The sequence below is a fragment of the Tympanuchus pallidicinctus genome, unplaced genomic scaffold (genome assembly GCF_026119805.1).
Source record: "Tympanuchus pallidicinctus isolate F22 unplaced genomic scaffold, pur_lepc_1.0 scaffold6, whole genome shotgun sequence".
Taxonomy (NCBI): domain Eukaryota; kingdom Metazoa; phylum Chordata; class Aves; order Galliformes; family Phasianidae; genus Tympanuchus; species Tympanuchus pallidicinctus.
The window spans coordinates 9179537-9205389 of NW_026294780.1; the positions used below are offsets into that span (position 1 = coordinate 9179537).

General features: G+C 42.2%; 2 protein-coding genes across 3 annotated transcripts in view; both read right to left on the bottom strand.

Moving 5' to 3' along the window:
* CRACDL (CRACD like) overlaps positions 1–16967 on the bottom strand; it is a 60138-nt gene extending 43171 nt beyond the window's left edge. Inside the window, exon 1 of one of the 2 annotated variants that reach the window (XM_052705695.1) lies at positions 16816–16967. The gene's annotated coding sequence lies outside the window, so the exon portion shown is untranslated. Of the gene's footprint in view, positions 1–16335; positions 16357–16815 lie in introns of those variants that run through there. The other variant, XM_052705694.1, reaches the window with a different exon arrangement.
* A 3192-nt stretch (positions 16968–20159) lies between these two features.
* TSGA10 (testis specific 10) overlaps positions 20160–25853 on the bottom strand; it is a 28317-nt gene continuing 22623 nt past the window's right edge. The window contains exons 16-17 of the mRNA XM_052705702.1: positions 24592–24726; positions 20160–22439 (exon numbers count right to left, since the gene is read on the bottom strand). Coding sequence (XP_052561662.1) covers positions 22415–22439; positions 24592–24726 — 160 coding nt within the window. The 3' untranslated portion in view covers positions 20160–22414. The remainder of the gene's footprint in view (positions 22440–24591; positions 24727–25853) is intronic.

Consider the following 25853-nt stretch of genomic DNA (forward strand, 5'->3'; position numbering starts at 1 on the left):
AGGTCACAGAATCATAGACTCACAAGGTTGGAAAGGAACTACAAGGTCATCTAGTCCAACCATCCTCCCGTTACCATTGCTACCAGAAGCTACCAAACCATATCTCATAGCTCCTCATCCAGCCTCTTGAACACTGCCAGGGATGGCTGCTCCACCACCTCCCCGGGCAAATGATGAACCACACTCCTCCCATTTTATCAGGAAAAAAAATAAATAAATAAAGCAGACGTATAAGGAATAAGATTCAGCACTGAATTTTTGTACCATAAAGGCAGGCTGGCAGCTGTGTGCACTTCTCAGATTATAAAAAATCCAAAGCACTGACCTGTAAAGCGAAAATAGCAATAACATCTGCTAGATTTCTGGGCTCTGAAATCACATTCCCTGGAAGCAAGTTTCCAAATGAAAGGCTGGGCATTTCTGTAAAATATAATTTCCTTTTCCAATGAATTGTGTTTCTCTTCAGAAACTTTATTTAATAGCCTAAGTGCAAAACCACACACATCTCCCTTCTCTGGGAATAAAAGTAATGTGGCAAAGTAACAATCTGTGATGGCAGCAGCACAAAGGCATGTGTATTGATGCCTTTCAGAATTTGGAATATATCAGCCCGCCCTCCTTGCTTACTCTCTGCGTCTGTTCTCAATCCTTTTCTACGACACAGATTCTTACATGTGGTCTTCTCAGCCCTGCAGTGGAGTGAGCAGAGCTCTATTTACCCTTCTACATGAAGTACCATGGCAGTTTCACAAAGACAGAAATGCTGCTGCTTCTTAGGCTCTCTGCTTGGCATTTTGGTGTCTTATGTCTAAGTTCTCAGCACTGCCAAAGCTCTCAACACTTCACAAAACTTCTTACGAGGCCAAAGTCTGCTCCCTATTACATGAATTCCCAGCAACTCCGTCTCAGTTGTAAGCAGGTACTTAAACCAAACCTTGGTCTCATCTTCTTCTTTCCCCTCATACATTTGCCAGATGGCTTTATTTAATGTCTGTTCCCTAGACTGGCTCTAAGATGGATTTTTTCCTCTATATTTGCCATCTGCTGGTCCAAACAGTGAAACAATGCACTTGCTTTTTGATCTCAGAGCATTGATTCACTCTTGCTGTTGACTTGGCATTCAAAATAGTATTGCAGGCAGACAGGCAGGTCTGGACAAGGCTGCACTTGACCAATAGTAATTTTCTCCTTTCTTGTGTCTGAGGGCTATTACAAAGTTCTAAGAGGGAACAAAGCACAAAGCTAAGAAAGACAAGTAGTGAGGTGACCTGAAGCGTGTGTTCTCAAAGATGGAAAGGGACTGCAGTGGCTCAAAAGAAGGATTTGCAGCTCCCGCTATTGGCACTGCGTGGCCTTGTACAAAGAAAAACTCTCATGTTGAGCAGCAGCTAACAGCAAAGAATTGTATGTGCACTTCCAAGAGAAACAAATGCTGAACCAAAAAAAAAAAAAAAAGACTTAGATCCTCTGCATTATTTTTTCAGAAACTCTGGGAACTGTCTCTCGCTTTTAGTGAGGAGGTAGAAAGAACTAGGGGAAAAAAATTATGTGGATATGTGTCCTGTGCACCCACCTTACACAGCACCCAGCCGAGGGAGGAGGAAAGAAAAGATGCCAAGTGGCCATCACCCCTTCTCATGCCTAACATAGGATGGTACTGAGCTGCCTGAACATGCACATTTTACCCAACCTCTCAATTGAAACTCAGAATTTTCCAGAGAATACTCTCTGGACTGCTTGCACATTTCCAAACACAACAGCTTTTTGTGTTGGCTGAGTCCTTTGAATGCTACAAGAATACAATTAAATAATAAGAGCAGTATAAAGCTTGGTGCTGTTCATACTTGAGAAGATCTTGAATGGCTGTGGACAAATCAGAGCCAAAGCAATGCATGAAAGAAAAACATTTTCTAATCCTCTTGTTATTACTGTTGCTCACTCTTAAAGGTATTTTAGGACAGTCAAGACACTTATTTCATGACAACAATATTCATTTCACTCTTGAATGCCACAAAAGACCAATTGTTTATCCCAACAGTCTAAGTGAATGAATGCTTAAGAGCTCCTATAGTTCATTGTTTCACTGTACTATTTAATCTGCATACATACTTGTCCTTTGCTACTTCTCCTGAGCTTTTGATGACACAGATGACATCCAAACAACCTGCTGGCCCTCAGCTTTGCATCGCACAGTGAAGTATGAAGGTTGCAGTGGCTAGATCTCATTGCATTCAGTAAGAGATGACACTATAGAGCTGGTATGTTTTAGTTTACTATGGCTTGCAACCTCAGTTACGAAATAACAAACCTACCTCACCTGCTTGGTGTCCAATGCTCCTTGAAGCCAAAAGGAAGATTCCCTAATTACTCAATGTCAAATCAAGCACAATTAGACCGGATCACAACTGAAGAATAAGATGCACAAATTCTTTTTCAATGCAAATTCCTTCACTACTGAACTGTAATGCACTGCACCACCTGCTCCAGGTCTTAATATAACCTGATGCTTCACGTACTTCGTGTTCAAGGGAGTGGTGCTGAGAAACACATTTCTTGAAATTCCCAAGCTGCTTTATGTACTTCATGTTAGTGGCTCATGCTAAGCAGATTTCTGATTGTCATCATCGTGAATGAAAGCCTGAACATTCACTGACAAATTATGCTGCTTCAAAAAGGTGGAACAAGCAGCCAAAAATAATGTGTCACAGGAAAACATAAAACAGCACCAGAGATAGCACAAGCCAGGCCTGTGTTTGAGAGCTGCACTGGTACAGATGTTAATAGGTGCACTCAATAAAGGACAAGACCACACCACCAGTCTGCATATCCATGGAAACCACGAGAGGATCTCCAGGGGAAAGGAGAGGCGAGATGGGGAACAAAGGAGCTTTATTTCTTTTCTCCTTTTCATTAGGGCTAAATAGCTTTCACATTATATAGTGAGATTATTTAGGTTGGGGCTGGGCCCACCCCAGCGTAACAAAAGCAATGCAGAAAAAGAACAATATGGATTCATCAGGTTCCTCAGTCCCCAGAGGGCAAGGCGAGTCTGCACTGTGGTCCATGTCTCTGCCTGCCTACAGCTACAGTTCCACCTCGGCTAAAGCTGATGCAAACACACCCAGTCACACAACAGATAACCCATTATAATATGCACAGTACGGTACAGTGCACAAGCCAGATGCCTGTTGGTTGGGGCGTGCAAGCTTAAAAAAAGAACAATGGTCTGCTATGCAGCTATCAGTACAGAGTAGTTAGGTACGAAGTACCACTATGGCTCATTTCCCCTTGTGTATATAAGTACGTCCTGAATGCATTTATGACGATGCCATTGCATCCATTCGAGACTGTTAAACCTCAATCTTTACTGAGTTATAATTACTCATCAAAGTTATTTTACTGGCTAAGGACAACGTCCAGTGAAAGGACGAGCTGTTATTGCACAAATGATGAAATGACTGGCATCTCCTTACAATGCACAGCAATACCAGCTGCATCTGCCAGCTGCGCTGCTCCAGTCATCCAGAGGACACCTCCTTGAGTTCCTCCTCCTGCTGCACACCTTAAAGGAGCTGGGCAGAAGCACCGTTTCTCTCCATTTCCTTCCAGCTGGCATCACAGCAAGAGGTGATTCTGGGACTGACACAGAGTGGTCTGGCAGCTGGCTACCTGTGTAATGAGCTGCCAGCCAGAAAGAAAGAAATGGGCACTGTCTGCCCTATTGCTGCATGTGCCCTCTGAAGAAGCAGGATGAAAAATTAGTGCAAATAAGACTATTGTTAACCATCTCCTTTCCTTGTTCTCATGCACTTGCCACTGATTTCAGTCTCTTCCATGAGTCTGACAGAACATTTTGCCTATGGTCTGTTCCTCTGGTTTGATCCTGGTGCAGGCTCTCACTGGCTTTTGCTGGAGTCAAGAAACAGAGACATCGGGAAGAAAAGGGGAGTGAGAGAAAACAGGCAATAAAACCTTAAGATACCCAAAATGCCACCTAAACGCAGCAAAATAGAAAAAGAAAAGCTCCTTCTCCTTTTTCAGTATCTTTTGTTTCTAATGCTATCTGCAGGATAAAATTAGATGGGCATGTTCTTTTAGCCAAATGACTTGAAAACCACACAGCAGAGCAAAACAGCTTGTTAATCTGGAACTAATCTTTAAATTTTACAGCGCCTTTAAGAAAATGGGACTTGCACAGTTTTTATTTCTCCAATGACATTTAAGTCCAGTTTGCTCTCTTAATTGGTTCTGAAAGCCTTGAAATTGACAGCTGAATGTGAACCATTTACAACCTCACTTTTACAGCTATCTGAAATCAGCATTGATTTATGCAGCACTCAACGTCTTCATTTCTCAATTAACTTCCATTCTGGCTTTCACTGTAAAGCCACCGTTTTCACTGATATCTTCTTACAGTTTGCAGTAGCTGTATTCTTTTCCTCCATTACACTCAGCTCCTCGTAACCTCAGAGAAGCTGCCTCCACATGCCAGAGGCAGGTTATGGCTTCACAGCGAACCTCGATGCTGGCACACTCAGATCCAAGCTTTGACTCAGCAAAGTAAATAGTGCACTCTTCAAGCAGTTTGCACAAGGTGGTCAGGGCATTCTGATTTAATACTCAACACACTATCTGACCACCCCCATACAACACAATGGATTACAACAGTTATGAACTGAAGTTGCTTTCTCCTAGTACCTGACAATCTGTTATTCCTATGCAAAAAGAAACACCGGGAAGACAAGTTAAAATTTGAAGCTTGTTTTAAGGAAGAATCTTTGAAGTAAGTAGAAAATTTGCACATTCCTATCCCACCTACAACAGCAAATAGTTTATTCTCCCTTACCGTAACCTATTAAATCATTGTCCCCAGATTGCTGTACTGACTCACTATGGAACATAAAGTATTGTAACGACATCGCAGCAAACTCTTGGGTTGAGCTGATAGGAGCTCTTAGCTTTAGTCCAAATTTGATACCAAAGCAAACAGTTAATAGTGTTGCAGTTGATTTGTAAATTCCAACCTAACTCATTCCTAAAGGGTGGATGGAGAAAAAAATTATCATGCAGTCATTTATGAATATTATGATGAGAACTGACTAATCTATATGTTGGTCACTTGTATTTTGCATCATGTTTTAAATATGGGCTACCAAAATAACAGCTAATCAGGTAATAAAAGCTAACAGGAAATGAGGCTTTGTACTGTGGACGTAGAGCTGACAAAATTTATTCCTGTAAGTAGAGGCAGGTGTGGTTGGAAAACCAGTGAGATACTTCTCATTAGAATTTGCAGTTCTTTTAGCGGAGATGGAGCTGGGAAGCCCCCAGGAGAAGCTGCCACCTCCATGGTCATACTGTTCTCCCCAGGCTTCGAGGCCTCAGCCCTACTGCCAACAACGTTCCAGCTACAGGGCTGAAGCCTGAACACCACTGCGCAGGTCCAAAGTACTCCTGAATCTGACATGAAGATTCACACTGAGATGTACTTATCTGTACACATGGCCTTCTGATGTAACCCAAAGTAGTGCTGCGATTAGTCAGTGGCTTTCATTCAGAACAAGCATGCAGTGCAGCTAAGCTGGTTATTAAACCAGACAGTTGAAGCAGCATGAATAAAAAGTATAGAATTAGACTTAAATGTTATGGTCTAATTGCCAGTAAGCCCCTTTATTTATTTTGCTTTGACTAATAAGCTTGGTACATCTGGTTCACTGCAAGGACATTTCTAGAAAGTTTGAAGAAAATTGATTGGAAGCCCTTTGTGTACACGACAAAACGTCCAGCTTTCTTTGCTATCACAGTCATTTGGGAGCAGGGCCAGGGGACCAGCTTTTGCTACCACGTGAGAAAGCTTGTGGAAACAACCTCTCTTCTCACCAGCACAGAGAACTTCATTTCAGTAAAGCACTTCAGCAAAGGCCTAACTGAAAGCTCCATATGCTTATGTGAACAGTGCTGAATTGTACAAGTGATGGTAACCAGCTCAAAGAGTAGAATTTTCTCAAAGTAGCAGGTCATCTGGCATTATCCTTATCTATACCATGTTCACACTCTTGTGATAGAGGAACCAGACTATTTCCTTGGTTCTGGTATCTCTAAAAAACACCCATCTTCAGTCCCATGGAAACTTTCAACTTCACCTACCCAAAGGTTGAAGCTCACTTGAGATCCTGGAAGATCAGACACACAGCATTATATTATTACATCCTCATGATTTCAGCTTGTGCCTGGGAAAGCAATGTCTGTCTTCTTCCCTTATCATATTTCCATTGTTAAATTTCAGGCTAAAAAAAAAAAAAACAACTGGGGAGAATTAATAACCCAAGTTATCATTGCAATTGAGTTCAGTTTTACTGAAGTAATGGCTGTAATTCAGAGCAAGTGTAAAATTCAACACAGCCTCTTTATCCAAGAAGATAACAAGAACAACAGAATGACATGTCCACAGAAGCAGCTGATGCTACTGGCCAAATGAGATGTTCCTTAAGATTGCTATTGCAAATCATAGAATCACTCAGGTTGGAAAAGACCTTCAAGATCATCGAGTCCAACCACAACCTCACCATACTACCCTGACTCTAACAACCCTCCACTAACTCATGTCCCTGAGCACCACATCCAAACGGCTTTTAGACACATCCAGGGGTGGTGACTCAACCACCTCCCTGGGGAGCCTTTTCCAGTGCAGATATCCATATTTTAAAAAATCAGGAGTGGTTCTGCTTCATCACTAGAAATAACCATTAGCTAAAACATACTAAAAATTGCCCATTTTTAACTTAACTTTTGAGAGTCTGACCTTGAGTGAATCCTGGTTCACAACCCAGCTTCTGATCTTGCAGCAGTTCCTCGTTCTGACTTGCCCAAGCATGGTTTATTTACGCACATTACTCCATGTTCTCAAATGCCTGTGCAAAAGTGGAAGCAGCAGACCCTCCTTAGGTTGAGTTTTGTTGATTCCTCTCTACAGAAAGAATTCATGATGGCACACCTGTCCAAAGAATCTCGAGAACCACAACCACGAGGCCACAGAAAGAAGACAACTGTGTAGCCCATCAACAAGACCCAACATTCATAGGAGCTGTGGTATCAGGTCCCCTCTCCTTTCTTGGGCCCATTCAGTCTTCCATAGGAGCCAGTAGTGCTTACCACTGTGTTCTGCAGCCCCGCTTACCAGACATGTTACTGTCATGGGACCCAACGCACTCCCTCAGATATGTAGACAGGGGAAGCAGGTATCTATGAAGTTCTGTCCAGCAAAGAGAAGATCAGATTTTCTGAATCTCCTTATCCTTGTCAGCTGATTGCAATAGGTGCCACGATTTCTCAACATTAATCAGCTGTTTCTGAGAAACATGACACTTGTGAGGAGACCGTGTCAATTCACTCACACTATACGCTCTTCTACATATAAGACAGATTGGAGCTGACACTGAAGATGACCCACACCCTATGAAAGCCCCAGAGAAACTGCATAGTTATTCACTTTTCGCTAGCTAAACATTTGTTAAAATAATTCTTGGCTTCCTTCCACAGTTCATCAGACAGATACTTCAACTCATTTTTTTACTCAACACAAACAGAAACAAGGGATATATAAAACTGGAGGTGTAAAATACTTCAATAGCTATATTTTTTTTCACATCTTTTCATCCACATAAGGATAATGGAAAGCTTCAGTTATTTTTGAGGTCACTATCTCCAATTAAGAGCAACACATAAGTTTTAAACAAATCAGACAACCGTGGAACAATTTTAATCCCTGAATGAATAAATCCCTTGGGGGACCTGGCTGCAGAGAAATCAATGGGCCATTCTATTACGCCTTAGCAGCAAATAAAGCACAATCTGGTTCCTGCAATGAACCTCAAAGCCACAAATCCTGTCATAAGAATTTATCAGATTCGTATGATCTATCATCAGAGCCTGGTTAAACCCAGAATGTCTTCTGCTTACAGCAGCTGTTGGAGCAGCATTGTGTGAGATCATCTTTACCTTAGGGGCTAAAATCTAATGCGGAAAAAAAGAACACAGCAATAAGCATTCCTAGGGCAAATAATGTGTTCCTGGGAAGCCCTACCCTTACTAGCACCCTGCTGCCCATTGACCTTACCTCTGACTCAGACGTGTCAGGAGAAGTGTCATCCTGGCAGTGGGAAGCTTGGCATTTGCTTCCACTGCCTTTCATAGTAACATATAAATGACCTCTCCTGCCCTGCTGACTGCAAGTGCTCTCTCTCATTGTGGGATCAAACACAAATCATTCATACAGTACTACAAAAATATATTACAGCCTGGCACAGAAACTAGAACTGTGCTATATAAAAAACTGAAACAGGCAAAGTGATTTCCCCTCCCCTCTAATATAACTAAATTCTCATTTACAGTCTCTCGGGGCAACATCAAAATCACTGTGTTTGATACAACTGATACACTCCAGCCCATATCAAGTACTCTGCGTGGCGTGCCTCAGGCTGTCTGCTCTTGTAAAGCAAATGCTATCAAGCTGCATGATGATGCTGAAGCCAATGGCTTCAAACTGGACTGTTCTGCTCTCTCGGTCCTTGGAAGAGGGTGACCACATCCCAAGTGCTTGCTGCAAACCACCAGCAGCTCATCTAACTCCAGGACCTTGGCCACGACTGCTGCAGCAACCTGAGATCCTGAACGGCTGCACACCAATCTGAACGCAGACTCCAGTGCAGAGATGCTCCTGTTGGGAACATAGGTTTATCATCCATATCCTATTCCTCAGACCATTCAGATGTGGGGCACGTACGCAGCTTCCTCTCCCTGAAAACTAAATAGGAAAATAAAGTGAAAATAACACACACACAGATACTACCCAGACAGAGCTATAGTACTGCTGCAGCACATCCACTGCTCAGAAATGTAGAAGTCCTCTGACCTTTCAGTGTTCAGATGTAGTTCTGGAGAGTCAAGTTTTCAGAGATGTTAAACACTTAAAGATAGAGATGGCAGTCAGCACTGAATAGGAATCACTGACCATTAAAAAGTACAGTGAGATCTCCAGAAGGTTGAGTGCCCCCCTTCCATTGCAGCTGACAGGAGTCATATGATGTTAAAAGATGTTAAAAGCTTCTGTATAAGAGACATGACTCTATTAATCTCTAGACACCCAAATACAACGTCTCTAACCCATTTTGCTGGCTTCAGAAAGAAAAATACAAAATACTATCAGCCTTTTCCTCCTTCTCCCAATTAAATAATACCTGTATGTTCTGCTTTGAGATCTGGCTTAAATCTATCTGTGAGCAAAGAAGTGAAACTTCCATAGGAGCTGTAATGGTAAGCTGCAGCAGTGCCTGATAGCATCAGATGGAGGACAGGCAGAAACAGCAAAGTATTAACCTGGCTGTGAAAGGGCTTCTGAGGAAGCAAAAGAGAAGCAGTCAAAAGAAAGCACAAATAATTTTCACAGTTATTTCACTTCTTCACCAGCATCCTCTCACAGATGTGTGTTATGTAGAACTCTAATCTATGTTAATTTAAAACATCAATAGATATTTAACACCTCACTTTTTTTTTTAATAAAGAAACTAAACTAGTAAAGAATCACAACACTCTTCATCAATTTCTTCAGATAGATAAGCCGACTTCACAGTGAGCTGCAGCATCCTTTCTTCCTTCTTTCATCTCACTTAAAGAAAGATGTAAAAAGGAGCTTGAAGATAAAAATTTCACATGTATTGTCTACCAGAATTCCCATTATTTTGAATCAAATAACCTCTGAGGTAAGTACACATGTGATGTGAATGCTGGAGAGCAGTATATGGGACAGTATCTCCTTGCAAAGCAAGCTTGCAAGAAACAAGAAATCCATGAATCACACATTGTATATTACTGACATAATTTGGGACTAAGCAATTTTGGAGGGATACATCTGTATGAGACAGAAAATGAATGTTTACCCTGCCAGAGGAGCTTAATGCCCTCTCTGGGCTGTGAAAATAAGAATGCCTCATTTCTGTTTAAAACAATTAGCACACTGGAAAGAAAAATGGTAGTATGTACTGATACAAGTTAATATGGCACATTCACTGTTCCCAGAAGCCTTAATAGAAAGCAGGAGGGATTGAAATAAAAAATGCTTTTTCTTTTTGTAGCAAGCCCAGTCACGGTTTTTTTCAAAGGTAACTCAGGTGCGTTGATTTTTGGAAGCCAAGGTTAAGATACTTGAACAGGCCCTGCTGTCATAAAGCGTGAGCACTCCTCTCCAAAAGTCAGTGGTCACCAGCCACTTGTGAGGATTCACAACAGTCCTGTTCTCCTCGTTCAAGTGCACTTGCCTTTCTTTAAAAGCTCCCTTTCCAGATGCCAGAAGAGTACTGCTGATAAGGGCAGCGTTTCCTTCTGCATGCGTGGAGGATGTGCCAGCGCCGGCAAAACCCAGCTGCCACTGCTGCCCTGAACGAGTGAGCAAGGCAGCCAGAAGGAGGGAACTCTGCTCATCTGCATGTTCATTTGTGCTCACAGAGCGGAGGACACGCAGATTGAGAGGACTGACTGACCTTTTTAACCGGTTGGCTTAACTGCTGATCAGCTCCAACAATTTTCTCATCTGCTCTTTTTCATTCGCGCTCTTTTGTGCATCTGTTCCCAACACACAGTCTCTGTTTAGCCACAGACACCAAAGAAACTATTTTATTATGATGCTGCCACCTATAGCTTTTCTGAAGATCGCGCCATCCCTGATGAGTTTTGATTCTGATTTACATTTACAAAAATGACACTGTTTATCCTTTGAGCATTTTATCCTCAGTTCCACCTGGCCCCAAGAGAAATGTCCTGGGAACAATCTCTTGTTATCTCTCATTTCTGCCCCAAAGATCTTCCCAGCTTTGCCAGCTCTGACATTCTCTGATGAAGACTTTGAGGTGAAAGCTTACCCAATCTATTCCAAATAACAGAAGACATGCTGCAACACTCTGCTCAGTCAGCACCTTCACACTGTGATGCAACAGACAGGGACAGAAAACAAATCTCAGTGTCCTCTTATACTTCTTTAGTGCCCTATTTCTGTGCACTGATTACAACCAGTCAGCAGACATATTAATTCTCTTCCTGTCCCAGTGTTTCCCTGTATAGTAAGTTCTCTCAGCTAACACACCAGTAAGGAAATGGCAGATCTCAGTGAGATGAAAACCGCATGCCTTCTTGTTGCAGAGCAGCAGGCAAACTGATGGAAATCAGAATCCTTGCATTCTGTAGCCCAACAAGCACAGACCCAGGCCACTTGGATGCTTTGCAGGGCTGTTAGCTAGCAAAATGATCGCTCATTAGCGATGCATTAACGACTGCACCAAGTAAGAACATCCACAGCTACAGCAGCCAGCACTGTGTCCTCCTGCTGCAAGCAAAGGCAGTGAGAAGGATGGACAGCATCTGCCCCTCTTTAACACCTAGCACCCAGATGCTGATGTCTCCACGCTTTTGCCCCAAGACCTTGCAAATAGCTTTGAGACACCAATTTAAGGAAAGAATATCACAGCTGTAAGAATTCAGGAGTTCCTGAAGAGAGAATGGTTTTAAACTGAGACAGGGAAGGTTTAGGTTAGATATTAGGAGGAAGTTTTTCAGAAGGTGGTGAAGCACTGGAACAGGTTGCCCAAGGAGGCTGTGGATGCCCCATCCCTGGAGGCATTCAAGGCCAGGCTGGATGTGGCTCTGGGCAGCCTGGTCTGCTGGTTGGTGACCCTGCACATAGCAGGGGGGTTGAAACTGGATGATCGTTGTGGTCCTTTTCAATCCAGGCCATTCTATGATTCTATGATTCCTAATTTTCATGGCATGCAAGGGCCCGTTATCTACACATCCAAGGCCTTCTTTAAGCTACATGTCATTTTGTATTTATACCTTCGTCCTTCAGTTCTAGAATGTTTTCCATTTTAAGAAAGAAAAAAATCTGATCAAGTGCAGGATCCATAAAACCCATAATTCAAAAAATACCAGCAGCTGATAGCATTGTATTAGCGAGTTAAAAGATGAAACTGTTCTTTTGTTATTCTATTTTTCTTTAAATCGCAGAGTTGCTGAAGCTGCTATGATAAGAAAAGACTTAGAAGGACAAACTGGGTAATCCTTCCATCTTGCTTTATCACTTGCAGGCACAAAAGTGTAAAACTGCAGTACTTCTCCCTGCCCGGTGCCTTCAGATGGAAAAACAAAGCACCCCATTTAATATTACCTCCCTGAAAAGCTGGAAACTCAGCGTCGTTCAAAACAAATAGACTCACAAAAAAAAAAGGGAAAAAAAACCTCCCTTGCTGTTTAAAAAAGTGGAGTTAAAGTGTATTTTTTATCCATGGAATATAATAAACTGTTGATGGAGACTTGCTTTGCAGCACAGAGCTGAAGCACTTTTTAATAACTCTGTGTACTCTCCAGAGTGTGTTTTCCCCTTGGAAATTCAGACCTGCACATTGTACCTGAAATCATAGGGGTAACCATAAAAGACAAAGTTGCACTTGAGCCCTGTCAGGCTATTTTCCGTAGTCTTTTTAAAGTGCTTCCATCTTGGTTTCGTGATAGCTCCATCAGTTTGTAGAGCTACATCACAAACCCTTACCGTCTCGTACACATGGGGGTTTCTGCTCCTTCTCTTCACATACTGCCTCAGCTGACTGATAAATTCTGCCTCAAACCAGTTGACACCAATGAGACTGTTGAGAAAAGTACCAAGGCAATCTGTGTCTAGTTTTATCACACGCTCTTTGAGCATCAACAGGCTAAAAACTGGTATGCCTTAAGTAAATACACTCTATGAGGCTCTTTCAGGGACACCAAGAGGAAACGCTGACAAACAGCTAAAGAAATCCCACAGTGCCTCTTATCTCTGTTTTGACACAAACATTTCCCGACTCATCAATTTCATTTTCCTCTTCAATTATTTCAAAAGCTGACAGAATTTAAGACATCTCTAATGAGTACAGCGAAGCTTGCTTGAGTATGTTCTCCGAATGCTGATAACCTCCTGCATCCTGAAGGGCACCCCGACACATTGCTGTAGATCTGTTTCCTACAGATGCAGCAGGGGAAGCTCTGAGTTGCAAGAGGAGTCCAGCTGGCTCCAGCTGGGGCTGCACCAGGCACTGCTGGACGTGTAAACCTGGAAACCACGGGAATGACTCCTCAAACCTCAACAGTATGAGAAACAACACTGCTGATTGCTTTTGCAGAAACACCTACTCATGTTTTGCAGAAACGTTTACTAATACATTTATGCTACTCTCCAAGCTGCTGTCTGTATTTCCCCAGGTGCTGGCAGACCCGTTTGCCTCTTTCTGAACTGCCAAGGATTCTAATTCCTCCCATGCTGCAAATCATCAAACAGATGTAGGCCTTTTTGCACTCAAATTTTGCAGTACTGTGTTCACACTTTACAGACACCGAAAATCAAGTTACCCCAGAATTACTGCACTGCTCGCAACGTTTCCTTTCACACATGTTTTTAGAACCTTCTATTTTAAACACATTTCAGAACAGCCAAATACAGCCGTACCTCCTGCACTGCGCTTAGGGAGAAGCCACAAAATCCACCTGCAAAATGCTGATCAAATGGCCAAGATTTTGCAAGTGACTGCACAAGCAGACCCCAGTTCAGCTCTCATCTCGTAGGTAATCAGAGACTCATTAAGGTTGGGAAAGACTGCTAAGATCATCAGCTACAACCCTCAGCCCATCACCATCACACAATGGAGCAGAAGTGGAATGGCAAGGACAAGGAGAATTCCAAGAGAGTTCTGCTGACTGTAGGAAATGTCAGGATACAGGTAATGCCATCTTCCTTAAGGGACAATTATTACTATGAATATTTATTTCACTGTAACAAAATGGAGAACTGAATGATTTCCTTCCACTTCTGCATAGCCTCTCTGCTCTTTAATAACAGAGAACCTTACATCTCTCGGTAGGAGAAGACTGTATGTTTAATAGCACAAGCACATTACATTTGATTAGTTTATGATTGAATTTCTCTCTCTCCTGTGATTACTAAATCTATTTCAGAGTATGCAAAGCTGGGAAATTAGGTAACTTTTCTACACAAGCGAATTACAATCCTGGCATGCTCAGCCATCCTTCTACCTTCTCCCAGCGTGGATTTGCACACCTAAGTCAATGTCAATTCAGTGTTTTGGGTTGATACAAAATGAACACATTTTGGTTCATCAACACCTACAGTTCCAGGAAGGCACTTCTAGATGCATGAAAATGTAAGATAAATCACCTGTGCATTGCAGTATTGGCTTCTAAGAAGCAAGGTCTCAGGAGGAGCTACACGCTGCAGCTATGCAGGACGTGCTACACAAGTGAAAACAGATCTACCTACAGCACCTTTGCATTCTGCACAGTGGGTACTTGGCAGGGTTTCAGCCTGCAGCACAGTTGCTTGCACAGCTCCAGTTGGGTACTGGCTGTGCTGGCATCAAACTGCACATCTGCAACCAGGACTGGAGTGAGTGGATGTTTGGTGAGGCAGCAGCCATTCATTAAATATTGACACGAACAGAGAGATTGTCTGCTATTGGGCATCGATGAGTTCAGTTCAGTCCTGCTGAGTCTGAAATGTAGCCTTGCTACTTCAATAAATATTTTTGTGAGGCATTTCCATAATTCAATCACATTTTTAGCTCCTCAGTAATAGCTCATTGCCCAGTCTGTTGTTACAAAGCTCCTTCTTTTCTGTCCTTTGATAACCTCCTGCCATGACGGTGGATACTGAATGAATCAGCAGCCATGTAACTTATAACACCGAGTTGTTGACAGCCTGCAAGACAGGACAGCTTAAGGTGCCAGCAGGGTTATCATCCCTGGGGAGCTCAGGAGCCCGTACAAGGCACGCTCAGTCCTGCCCACAGCATCAATGTTCCTGTAGGAAGTGCTCCAGGCTGGAGCAGCAGCTCCCTGCAGCCAAGAAGAGGCCCGTGGAGGAGCAGGCCATTCCCTTGCAGCCCACAAGCACAGCACAGAGCAGATCCCCACATGCAGCCACAGAGGAGGCCACAGGGCAGCAGTGGATGAGGCCTGGAGGAGACACAGCCTGTGGGTACCCCTGCAGGAGCAGCCTGGGCCAGAGCTGCAGCCCATGCAGAGAGGTCTGTGGTGGGACAGGAGGGCTGAGGGAGCTGCCACCACCCGAAGACAGGAGGTAGCAGGGGGTGGAAAGGGAGAAGGTGGTTTTAGTTTGCTTTTGGTTCTTGCTGCTCTGGTCTTTTATCAGCAGCAATAAATTGCATTAATCTCCCTCTATCAGGTCTGTTTTGCCTGTGGCAATAACTGGTGAGTGATTTCCCTGTCCTTATCTCAGCCTTTGAGCCCTTTTCCATCATATTTTCCCCTCTCTTCCCTTAAAAATGGGGACTGAGTGTGGCTGCAGTGTAGTTCAGCTCCCATCAAGGGAAACCACCAATTAAAAACACAGTGAAAGTGAAGTTTACAAAGTTCTTTTGAAAACAAGCAACAAAACCGTATGCTGCCTATAAACTCTGGTGTTAGCAGACAATTACCACCATTCCAACCACAGGAAGTCCCTACCTCATCAACCAGGGAGCCAAGCACACCTGCTCCCTTGCCTTTAATGATCAGCCAGCTCCTGTCCTGACCTTCCTCCTTTCAATGATTAAAGAGCTCCAAGGCGAGTGCCAGTAATAATGGTACATTTTTCCCTTCTGCAATGTAATCTTTGCCCCTTAGAAAGTGCTGATGAGAACTTGCCCCCACTTAAAATGTACATAAAAACCAACCCATATCCTGCTGCGTGGAAAAGGACTGGTGAGGCGTCAGGTGTTACTGCCACAAGAGACATGGAATTACTCCAGTGCAGAAATGATACACAGCCCCACATCGGCAGCGAACAGGCTTTGATGCACGCTTACTATTTTTGGAGGCAAATAACATGCAAGTGATAAAGCAAATGAGCATTTTAATGATGATAAATAGAGGAGGACACGCAGAGCTGATGGGTGAACGTGGCTTCCCGCAGGAGGAAGATTTATGGGAGCTAATTACGGTATATCAGATTTATGGTGGAAAAGCAGAAAGAGGAAAAACTTGGGGAAGAACTTCCTTGTGTCACCTGGGAACAACCGTTTCCCTTCAGACAAATGTAACAGCAGCTCAATGCACGCTCCCAGGTGGCCTTTTTATGTCTTACACACTGACATGTGGGAAAAGCCTGAGGCGTGCACGAGTCTGTGGAAGTTAAATAGAATCAAATTAGTTACAGGGAAAACACAGATTTGAAGCCGGCGTGAAAGAATGCCAACAATTAGCGCTTAGATCGGTGTTCAGTATACTCGGTGTTCAACATACACGTGCGTTTTCAATTCATTGTGTGGGGCAAACCCAGCAGGGTGCTGCCCTCCCACCTCAAATTGATCTCAGAGGGGCTTCGCGTTTATCAGCGGCGATCCGAACTCAACGCAGTAGCCTGGAAATTTGTTAACAGAAGCCACGAACACAACCGTGAGAAAACCGGCTAGCGGCACTACAGCCCTCATGTCCGACAGACGTCAAAAGGGAACTCGCGTGCCTTAAAGACCCCTTTAGGCCGGAGCAGCCGGCGCTGTACGAGAAGTTTGAGAAGCGAGGGGGAAAGCGGCAGCCCGTCCGCACGCAAACGCCCGCGAGTGAACCTGCCCACAGCGCCCGCAGCTCCCCTCGCCCCACGACATGCCTCGAAATGGCGGCGGTGCGGCCGGGATAGGGGGTCCGCTTGGAGCCGCTCCTCTACCCGGGCCTCCCCACACAGTCACGGAAGGCGCCGGGCCGGGCGGAGCCGCCTTAGCTCACCTGGGCCCCGTGCGAGCAGCGAGGCCGCAGCCCTCCGGCGGCGGCAGGACGGCAGCGACCGAGAGGTGACGGAGAGCGACCCGGGCGGTAGCAGCCCATTCGCGGAGCCAAGCTGCGGGCACCTGCGGGCCGCCCGCCCCGCTCCTCCCCACCGGGCCCGGCCACGCCCGGGGCTGAGGGTGAGGCACGGGCGGCAGCGCCGCAGGCGGAGGCGGCGTTGGGCGCGGCGCTGAGGTGAAGGGCGGTGGCGGGGCAGGCCGGGGCTGGAGGACAGCTTCTGGGCCGAGTCCGATCCGGTCGGAAGAACGGACAGAAGTAGCACCTGTGGGGATAGTTTCCCGCCTTGGACTGAATCTGTTTCAGTATTTTCTCTCTGACTTTCGGGCTTCAGTTTCAGTACAAGCACCTTTTTGTCCCTCCGGTGTAAGTCTGGGGACTGTGGTTTTGCATAGGAAACACAAGGATTGCCTGCAAACAGAGAACAAGTAGCACACTGCATTGCTTTGCTGTTTGAGGTGAAAGCGTTGGAATGAGCAGTGCTGTGGTGCTTTGCTTTTGTATGACGCTGGTAAGGGAAGCTGAAATGAACATGGAAAGCTGGCATAGGCTCAGTGTCAATGAGACATGGAATCGTTAAGGTTGGAAAAGACCTCTCAGGTCATGAAGTTCAACCAGCAGCCCACCCCCACCATGCCCACTGCCCACATCCCTCAGTGCCACATCCACACGGCTCTGGAACACCTCCAGGAACAGTGACTGCACCACCTCCCTGGGCAGCCTGTGCCACTGCCTCACTGCTCTTCATGAGGAAAAAGATTTTCCTAATATCCAACCTAATATCATTTCAGAATTACTTCTAGAGCAGCCACCGCAGGCCTAGAGAGAAATTCAATTATCCATTTTACTTCTGTTGAGTTGTACTACTTTCAAAACTTGCAAGCCATCCTGTCAACAGTGATTTTCAATATTACTGTGTGCAGGAAGGCATATCTGTCTAAAGCAAACCTGTGCAGCACCTTGTTCACCTGCAAGGCTGTACCACAGCTCTGACAACAATGCTTTTTGCTTTGTGTACTCTGTAATTGCTTGGGTGTAGGCTCCATTCAAGATAAAAATGTTTGTTCTTCCCCATCAGGAAATAAAATAAAATAAAAATAAATGTGGGAGAGCCTAGAGAAAAGTTAAATTATAATTTACTAGAGAACCAGGTGAAAAAATCTGTTGGCTGGAGACATCCTTTCAGGCCATGTCTTATACATAATGCTTTAATTATAATAAACTTTATTTCCTCAGAGTTTATGAACAAAACAGCTGACCCTTGTCGTGAAATGAGAATGTATGTTTCAGCACAGTCAAACCAAATCCACCTCATCAAGCTGTTTTTCTTCTGTGTGGAAAGCATCCAATGCGTAAAATCAACTCTGGCATATTTTTCCACGTGTTTAGGTAACTGTATGTGAATGCCACAACAGCCGTGATTCACTCATCTTCATTCCACATACTCCCTCTGCTGGAAATGAATGTGAAAGGCCAGAGGATCGGAAGGAGAGATTGAGTGCAAGATACATTAAAAATAATAATAATAAAAGAGCATCTTTCATTAAAAGATCACACACTCCACGGCCTGTAGTGGCTGCAGACTGACTGATTAATGGGCCTCAGAGGACAAGGAAGAAAGTGAAACCATGTGTCACAGCTAGTACTTCCCATTCTGCCCTACACGAGGAGCGCTCTTCCAGCCAGGGGCTAAAAACACTGTTTTAACACTGCCAATACAGTCTTAACTCAGATTGCAAGTTGCTAAAGACAAAGCTTCATTAGTGACCGAATGCAAAAATAACTGAATAAATCTGGTTTACTTTCAGTAGAAACAGCAGCATAAATTGTCTCCATGGATTTTAGGAAAAGCACTGAAATACTTCTACCCAGCAAAACAGTGAATTCCTCCTCTTACACAGAATGATACTGCTGGCAGTGATGCTGTCCTGCATAATTAGTAGCTTCCATTTCTTCTAGGATAAAGGAGTATACGGATGGGGGATGCAAGATCCACTGTGATTTTTCTCTTCAAATCCTGACAGCTATTTGCACTCAAGTAAATAACTGCTGTTGGTAAATGGTAAGAGATTCCACTGCCATAGCTGAGCAAAATCAATTGAAACAGATCCAAAACCAGTGGCTAGAAATTACAAAAACAGTGCTGCAGGAAAGCCTGAACATCTTAAAAATACTGTAGGGTCCTCTGTTACGCAAACAGATAACTTTGAACCATCACATAGTATCTGAGATCGATTTTAGCATGCTCTTATTTCATAAAAAACACAAATAGCATCTTCAGGTTTGCTTACATAAAAATATTGTGGTAAATGGTAAATTTAAAAAAAATTTAAGAAAGTGAAGTTTATAAGTATGGCATTGCTGACAGTTGTAAATAAGAGTCACAAATGTAAACAAATGATAAATACATTTTGGTATGTATTTATTTCCAAACAACATGGTATAATAAAGAAACAGCAATAAAGCAATAAGGAAACAGTCACGATCACCACAAATTTAACAAAGCTCAATTAACTCTTCTTTTATCTTTCAGTTTCTGACTTTTCAGAGATCTTGCCTCTACAGTGCTCTCTGAATATCCCCACCTGAATTATTTTTGTTAACCTTGAATAATCAAACAGGAACTAAGTGCTGTCAGAAGTCACTGGAACGTTATGTACCATTGTGACTGACAAAGCTTTCTTTGGTCCCATCTCTTTCCTGATGCAATATGCAGAAACACAAATTCCTAATTTCCTTAATGTAACCCTGGTAACAAAGGCTATGACTTGACAAAAAGCACTTTATTACATCTTGATATTTTTAACCTCATATTCCCTTAATTGCTGAAGAATTTTGAGCTTTTACCTTCTGTAACATTTGGCTAGGGAGCACACAGGTACTGACTTTTTATGATCTTAAAGAGAAAAGTTATCATTTTTGTTATGGAGTATTTATGTCTTAGGATATGTCTCTCTGCACAGCTCATCCACTCCCAAGAAGAACTCAATTTTATCTATTTCACATTCATCTAACTTTGCCTTCTCATCTTTTATGTTATAGATTATTCATTTTATAGAATCACAGAATCACAGAATGGCCAGGGTCAGAAGAGACCTCAAAGATCATGAATCTCCAACCCCCCTGCCACAGGCAGGACCACCAACCTCCCCATTCAATACCAGACCAGGCTGCCCAGGGCCCCATCCAACCTGGCCTTGGACACCTCCAGGCACGGGGCATCCACAGCCTCTCTGGGCAGCCTGTTCCAGCACCTCACCACTGTCTGTAAAGAACTTCCCCCCGACATCCAACCTAAATCTCCCCTCCCTCAACTTAAAACCATTTCCCCTTGTCCTGCAGTTATCTACCCTTTCAAAGAGTTGATTCCCCTCCTGTTTGTTACAGACTTATTGACTAAGATCACATTTCTCAAACTTCTTTGTAACCATCTTCTAAAAAATCAGTACGGTAAGATGACTGCAAAACAAATGACTTTTTCTCATCTTCTGAGATGATCACTTTCTCTTGTACCTTTTAGTAAGTGCATAGTAAGGAAATGTATAATGTCATTACATCTGATTCTGCTGTCTCTATTACTTCAAGCCACCCTCTTAACACTGGTGACTGCTGAAATGACTTCTGTGGCTGAGTAAGAGTCCCCCAAAGAATGAAGAATCCTGCAAACTAAAACCAGACCACCTATATTGAAGAGTAAATTATTGTTACCTTGAGGAAGGTAATCCTAGAATTTACATTACAGATTCATTTTAATTTATTTTTTTAATACATTATTCATCAAAATGCTTTCACAGGATCTTTAAAGAAACCTGTTCCTAAAAAGCAACATAGGGTCATATCTATAGCTCATGTTAACATGTTTTTAAAAGTACTTAGGAGCATTTATATGGATTATGCTGTCTCTAACCATTACTTAACATATGAATTTTAATGCTTAGGAGTCAGATTGTCACAAACCAAACACATGTGAAGCACAAACGAGATACATGTTCAAACCATTACCAACTTGATTTTGCTTTTGAAAATAAGCTGGAGACCATTTTAAAATACTTTGACAAAGAAAACAAAAAAGATGAATAATCTATTGAAGAAAAAAAAAAGTGAAACCAAGAAGTGAGTTATTTTCTATTTTAAATAGGAATTACTTATCTATTTCTGAAGTCAGAGGTAGGGATTTTTCAGCTGATTTGTAGGGGAGAGTTCTACATTCTCTCTTGCATTTGATGGTGGAGAATGTGTAACACTGACAAATATTATGGCATGGTAGCTGAAATTCTGAGCAAGTGCCAGTAAATATCACCAAGAAGTTCTCATTCATATTAAAAAAGCTCTTTAATTAGAAAGTTAGTGCAATTGTAGTAAAATTGTCAGAAACTGAACACGCTCCAAGTATATATGTATATGAGAAACATAAAAAAATGCACATCTTCATAGTTATCACAACACTGTTGTAACTCCTAGCATTACTATTCTATTTCAGACAAATTAAGAAGTAGTTTAGGTTTTAAGAGAGGAAAAAAAGCCAACAACAAAAAAACTGCCTATCTTGAAATGGCATAGCACTCTTTTAAATGCATTCTTCACATAGTCCATCAAAAACAGATCAGTTGCTCTGAAAGTAATGCCTCCTTTTTATTTCCATGGAAACTACAGTAGATACAAGGAGCACAACAACACTATCTGATAGAGCAAATTCTCAGCTACAAAACCTTATTTTTCAACATAGTCACAATCAACAGCTAGGTGTTTTCACCAGCAATGAAGAAGACTCTGTGTATTGCTCTAGTAACAATCTGTACCAGCTGCTGCCACTGCTAAAATGCACCACACACCACCTCACCGTGCTCACATCCACTGCTTGGTCTCCATAAACATTCAGCAAGCATCTATGAATGTCAGTGGGTGCTATTTTTCCAGAATTCAATGACGTGCCTTCTCTTCAGTCGCACTTTCATGTCAGCCACTGCTGTGTCAGACTGCCCCTCTGCTGCCATCTGTCACACAGCAAAGCATGTAATGGAATATTGGTGGGAAGGTTCAACCTCCACTGCCATCCCACCAACATCTGCCTCTGTCATCATGGGCCAACACCACAAAATAGGAGGCATTACTTTCAGCGTAGCCCTCACACTTTCAAATCATGACACCTGAACATAGACACCTTTTTCCTCCAATAAAGTTTCATATTGTTATTTGCTATCCTGTTTTTTAATTATATCACTGACCTTTTAAAATAATGCACAATGTTAAAATTACAGTACAATGTGAGTACAATCAATGTAACCTGAACTTTTTTTATGTTTACAGTGATGGATGTGCCATGTAACACAAAAATACATGAGCGGGGAGGGGAAGGAAAGGAAGCTATCCATACCAATTTCTTCCCAATGAACAACAAAGAGTGTATATAAATCATGCAAGTATTTTTGAAATAGATTTAATGAAATAAAGCATTCAGCAGGCAAAAATGATAACTGAATGCAAATTAAACTTGAACTCTCCAAATAGTGTGCAGTCTTCACAGGCCATTGTGAATATAATATTAGAAGTCCTTGAATGAAGAATTCCTAGAAAATAAAACAAAACATAGTCTAATTTTGTAGTGAACATAGAAATAGATTCTGAGGTTTCCATGAACACAATTTAAGGTTTTGATTCTGAAAATACTACGAGCAGGCTTCCTGTCTCTTCTGAAATCAATCCAGGTAAATGATTTGAAGCATTAGACTTTATTGTGCAAATATGCTACAATGGTTTTTGAAGGGAAGGGCAAGTTTTGGACTCCTACCAAAGAAAATGTACAAAGGTCTTTCCCACCAGGTCTGCAAGACATGCTACATGGTGCATTCTTTTCATTTTACTCATACAGGAAGTCAAGTCAGAGAAAAATGGGAGAATAGGAAAAAGTTACCATCCAATTTTTTTATGATACCACATTCTGAATTTAATGAAAAAGTGATTGCCTGACCCATCTCCTATCTTAGGATGTGTGCTAAAATAGTGCACAAAATATGTAGTGTAAGAAGAGTGTCAATGGTAATTCCAGCACTGCTGTCTCAGGGTTTTTTACTGCATGTTCAGATACTGGTTGCAGAAGATTCCTCTACACCAAGAAATTATTGTTACTACCGTATCTTTCTGACTCCTCAAGTAAGTCATCTTCAAGCATCTAAGAATGAAATTTCAGCTCTTGGAGGACTTTTTTAGTAATTTCAACTATTCTGTATTGATGCAAACAAGAAATGAGTTGAACTCGTAATCTAGTTTGTAGAAGATTAATCTGGATTAGGATTCAACCAAGAAGACCAATGGCATCCTGGCTTGTATCAGGAATGGTGTGAGCAGGACTAGGGGATTAATCCTGCCCTGTACTCGGCATTGGTGAGGCCTCACCTCAAGTACTGTGTTCAGTTTTGGGCTCCTCAGTACGGAAAGGACATTGAGGTGCTGGAGCAGGTCCAAAGAAGGGCAATAGGGCTTGTGAAGGGCTTGGAGAGTATGGCCTACGAGGAGAGACTGAAGGAATTGGGGCTGTTTAGTCTGGGGAAAAGAAGGCTGAGGGGAGACCTTATTGCTCTCTTCCAATATCTGAAAGGTGCTTACAGCAGGAGTAGAGCTGGTCTCTTCTCACTGGTGACAGGATGAGGGGAAATGGCCTCAAGTTGCACCAGGATAAGTTTAGGTTGGATATCAGGAAACACTTCTGTACAGAAAGGGTTGTGAAGCACTGGAATTGGCTCCCCAGGGAGGTGGGTGAGTCACCATCCCTGGATGTGTTTAAAATCCGTTTGGATGTGGTGCTCAGGGACGTGATTTAGCGGAGGGTTGTTGGAGTCAGGGCAGTATGGTGAGGTTGTGGTTGGACTCGATGATCTTTATGTCTTTTCCAACCCGAGGAATCCTATGATTCTACGATTCTGTGATTCTTTGGATTTGATATTTAACTAGCACTTTACTAATTAGAAAGGAACACTTTTCTAATATCAGTCTGATAAGGAGTTGAACAAATAGGAACAGCATCATAATTATGTAGTATCAGTATAGATGACAACATAGACTGAATTGATTGAATTCTCTTTTCTTTAGATGATATCAAAAATAAAAGAAAATGTTGTGGTTATAAAAAGTCATTTGATCAGTCCCAAGCGACACAGAGCTTATTTCAACAAATGTAAGAGCTACACTACACTCAGGTTAGGAAGGAGTAGACACGGTTCTTTCAGAGGACGAAGGGACTGCACTTGATACAAAAGACAGACAACAGCTACCAAATTACAGTCTGACACTGCTGTGCTAATATTTACCAGATTCATCTCAGAAGTATGTAACCGATTCAAAAGCAGACCATTTCCTGAAAGTAATGAAATGAGAATTTTTCCCACTCAATTGGCAAATATTTTTATTGCATGCTGCCATCAGTATGAATTGTGAGGCAACAAGCAGACAGCTACCAAACATAAAATTAATCTAAAAGACTAAAACTGACAGGGGAGTAGAAGTAAGTGGTGGAGGCTCCATTTCAGTGACTGCTGGAAGGAAAACTGTTGTTTTTTTTTTTCCTACCACAAGATTACAAGTGTTTGAAAACTCATAGAATGCATTTAAATATGGTGCCAAGTTGTGTAATTGAGCCAATATTTCAACAAGAAATATCAGAGTTCATCCTTTTATTTAATTTGTTTTCAGTGTTGGGAACTTAAACATTGTTGAACTACTTACCCTTCCAGGGAACTGTCCAGAGACCAGTCAGGAAGTGGATGATGAGCACGTTCAGGTGATGATGTTCTTAATGTAGAGCTTAACTGATACGTGACTGTACGATTCTGGCATCGAAGTTCCTGTACAGCTCGTTCCCTATATAAACATTATTTCATGGTCAGATTAAGCACTTCTAAAAATCAAAGTTATCACACAGTCATTAACTTTTTCTTTGTTCTTTTAACTTTTTTTTTTTCCTTAAATTTTATTTTATATGGAGATGTGGTGCTTGTCACACACTTCTCTAAAAGGCAGGTAACTCTTTCTGTATACTGTTCTTACCGCTAACTTACAGGCTGCACAACAAGATGTAACTTTGCTCTTTCCAAAACAATTCAGGCAACTGTGTTTGAATTATCTTGAAGTAGAAGAGAAATTGTTTTCAAGAACGACAATGGAGGATCTCTGATCCATAGTGAGGCAACACTGATGTATAGACACACTCTAATATTTATCAGGCGAATAAACTATAAATTAAATCTTGGTATTACTGCAACTGTAAACAACTCTGTGAGTAACAAATTATCTTTAATTAGGAGAAGAGCTTAAGTATGGAGGCTGATTCTGCTTTTTGACCATGAACGCCCCAAGAAGTATCAGGGAACAACCAAAAAGCACAGAATGGATGCACTCACACTGGAGAAGTAGGGAAACAACTGCTTAGAGAAGAGCGAGACTATTCTAAAACAAACGTACTGCTACATTAGCATACTATGTGGCTTATTTTGTGCAGCTGAAGAAGTACACATGATGCTACCTTTTTAATTCACTCACACATCTAACCCCAAAGTTCTGCAGTTTTTGCCGTAACTTCAGGGTAAAGGAGAAAACAATTTGAAATTGAAACACATACTGTGACATTTGAGAAATGTATCTTTAAAAGACCTAACCTCAAGTGTAGATGTTTCCCCCTCAAAACTCTCATCCTTATGAGTGAATAGAGTATTAACAAACTAATTTGCTACAATTAAACAAAATACCTGATTCTCAAGCATGCTATAATCACATCACTACTTCTTCTACCAATTTCTTTTGAGTACCTAAAATAATACTTGGCAGTTTTTAACATTTTTAACCTCACTACATCCGTGAAGTAGAAAAATATTGTTATTTTTGTTTCATAAAGAAACTGTTCAAGATACCAAGACTAAATAGATAAGGCAACTAGTAAGACAGGCCTAGGACTGTTCCTTGTACTATGGCTAAACCACATGAAACAATTT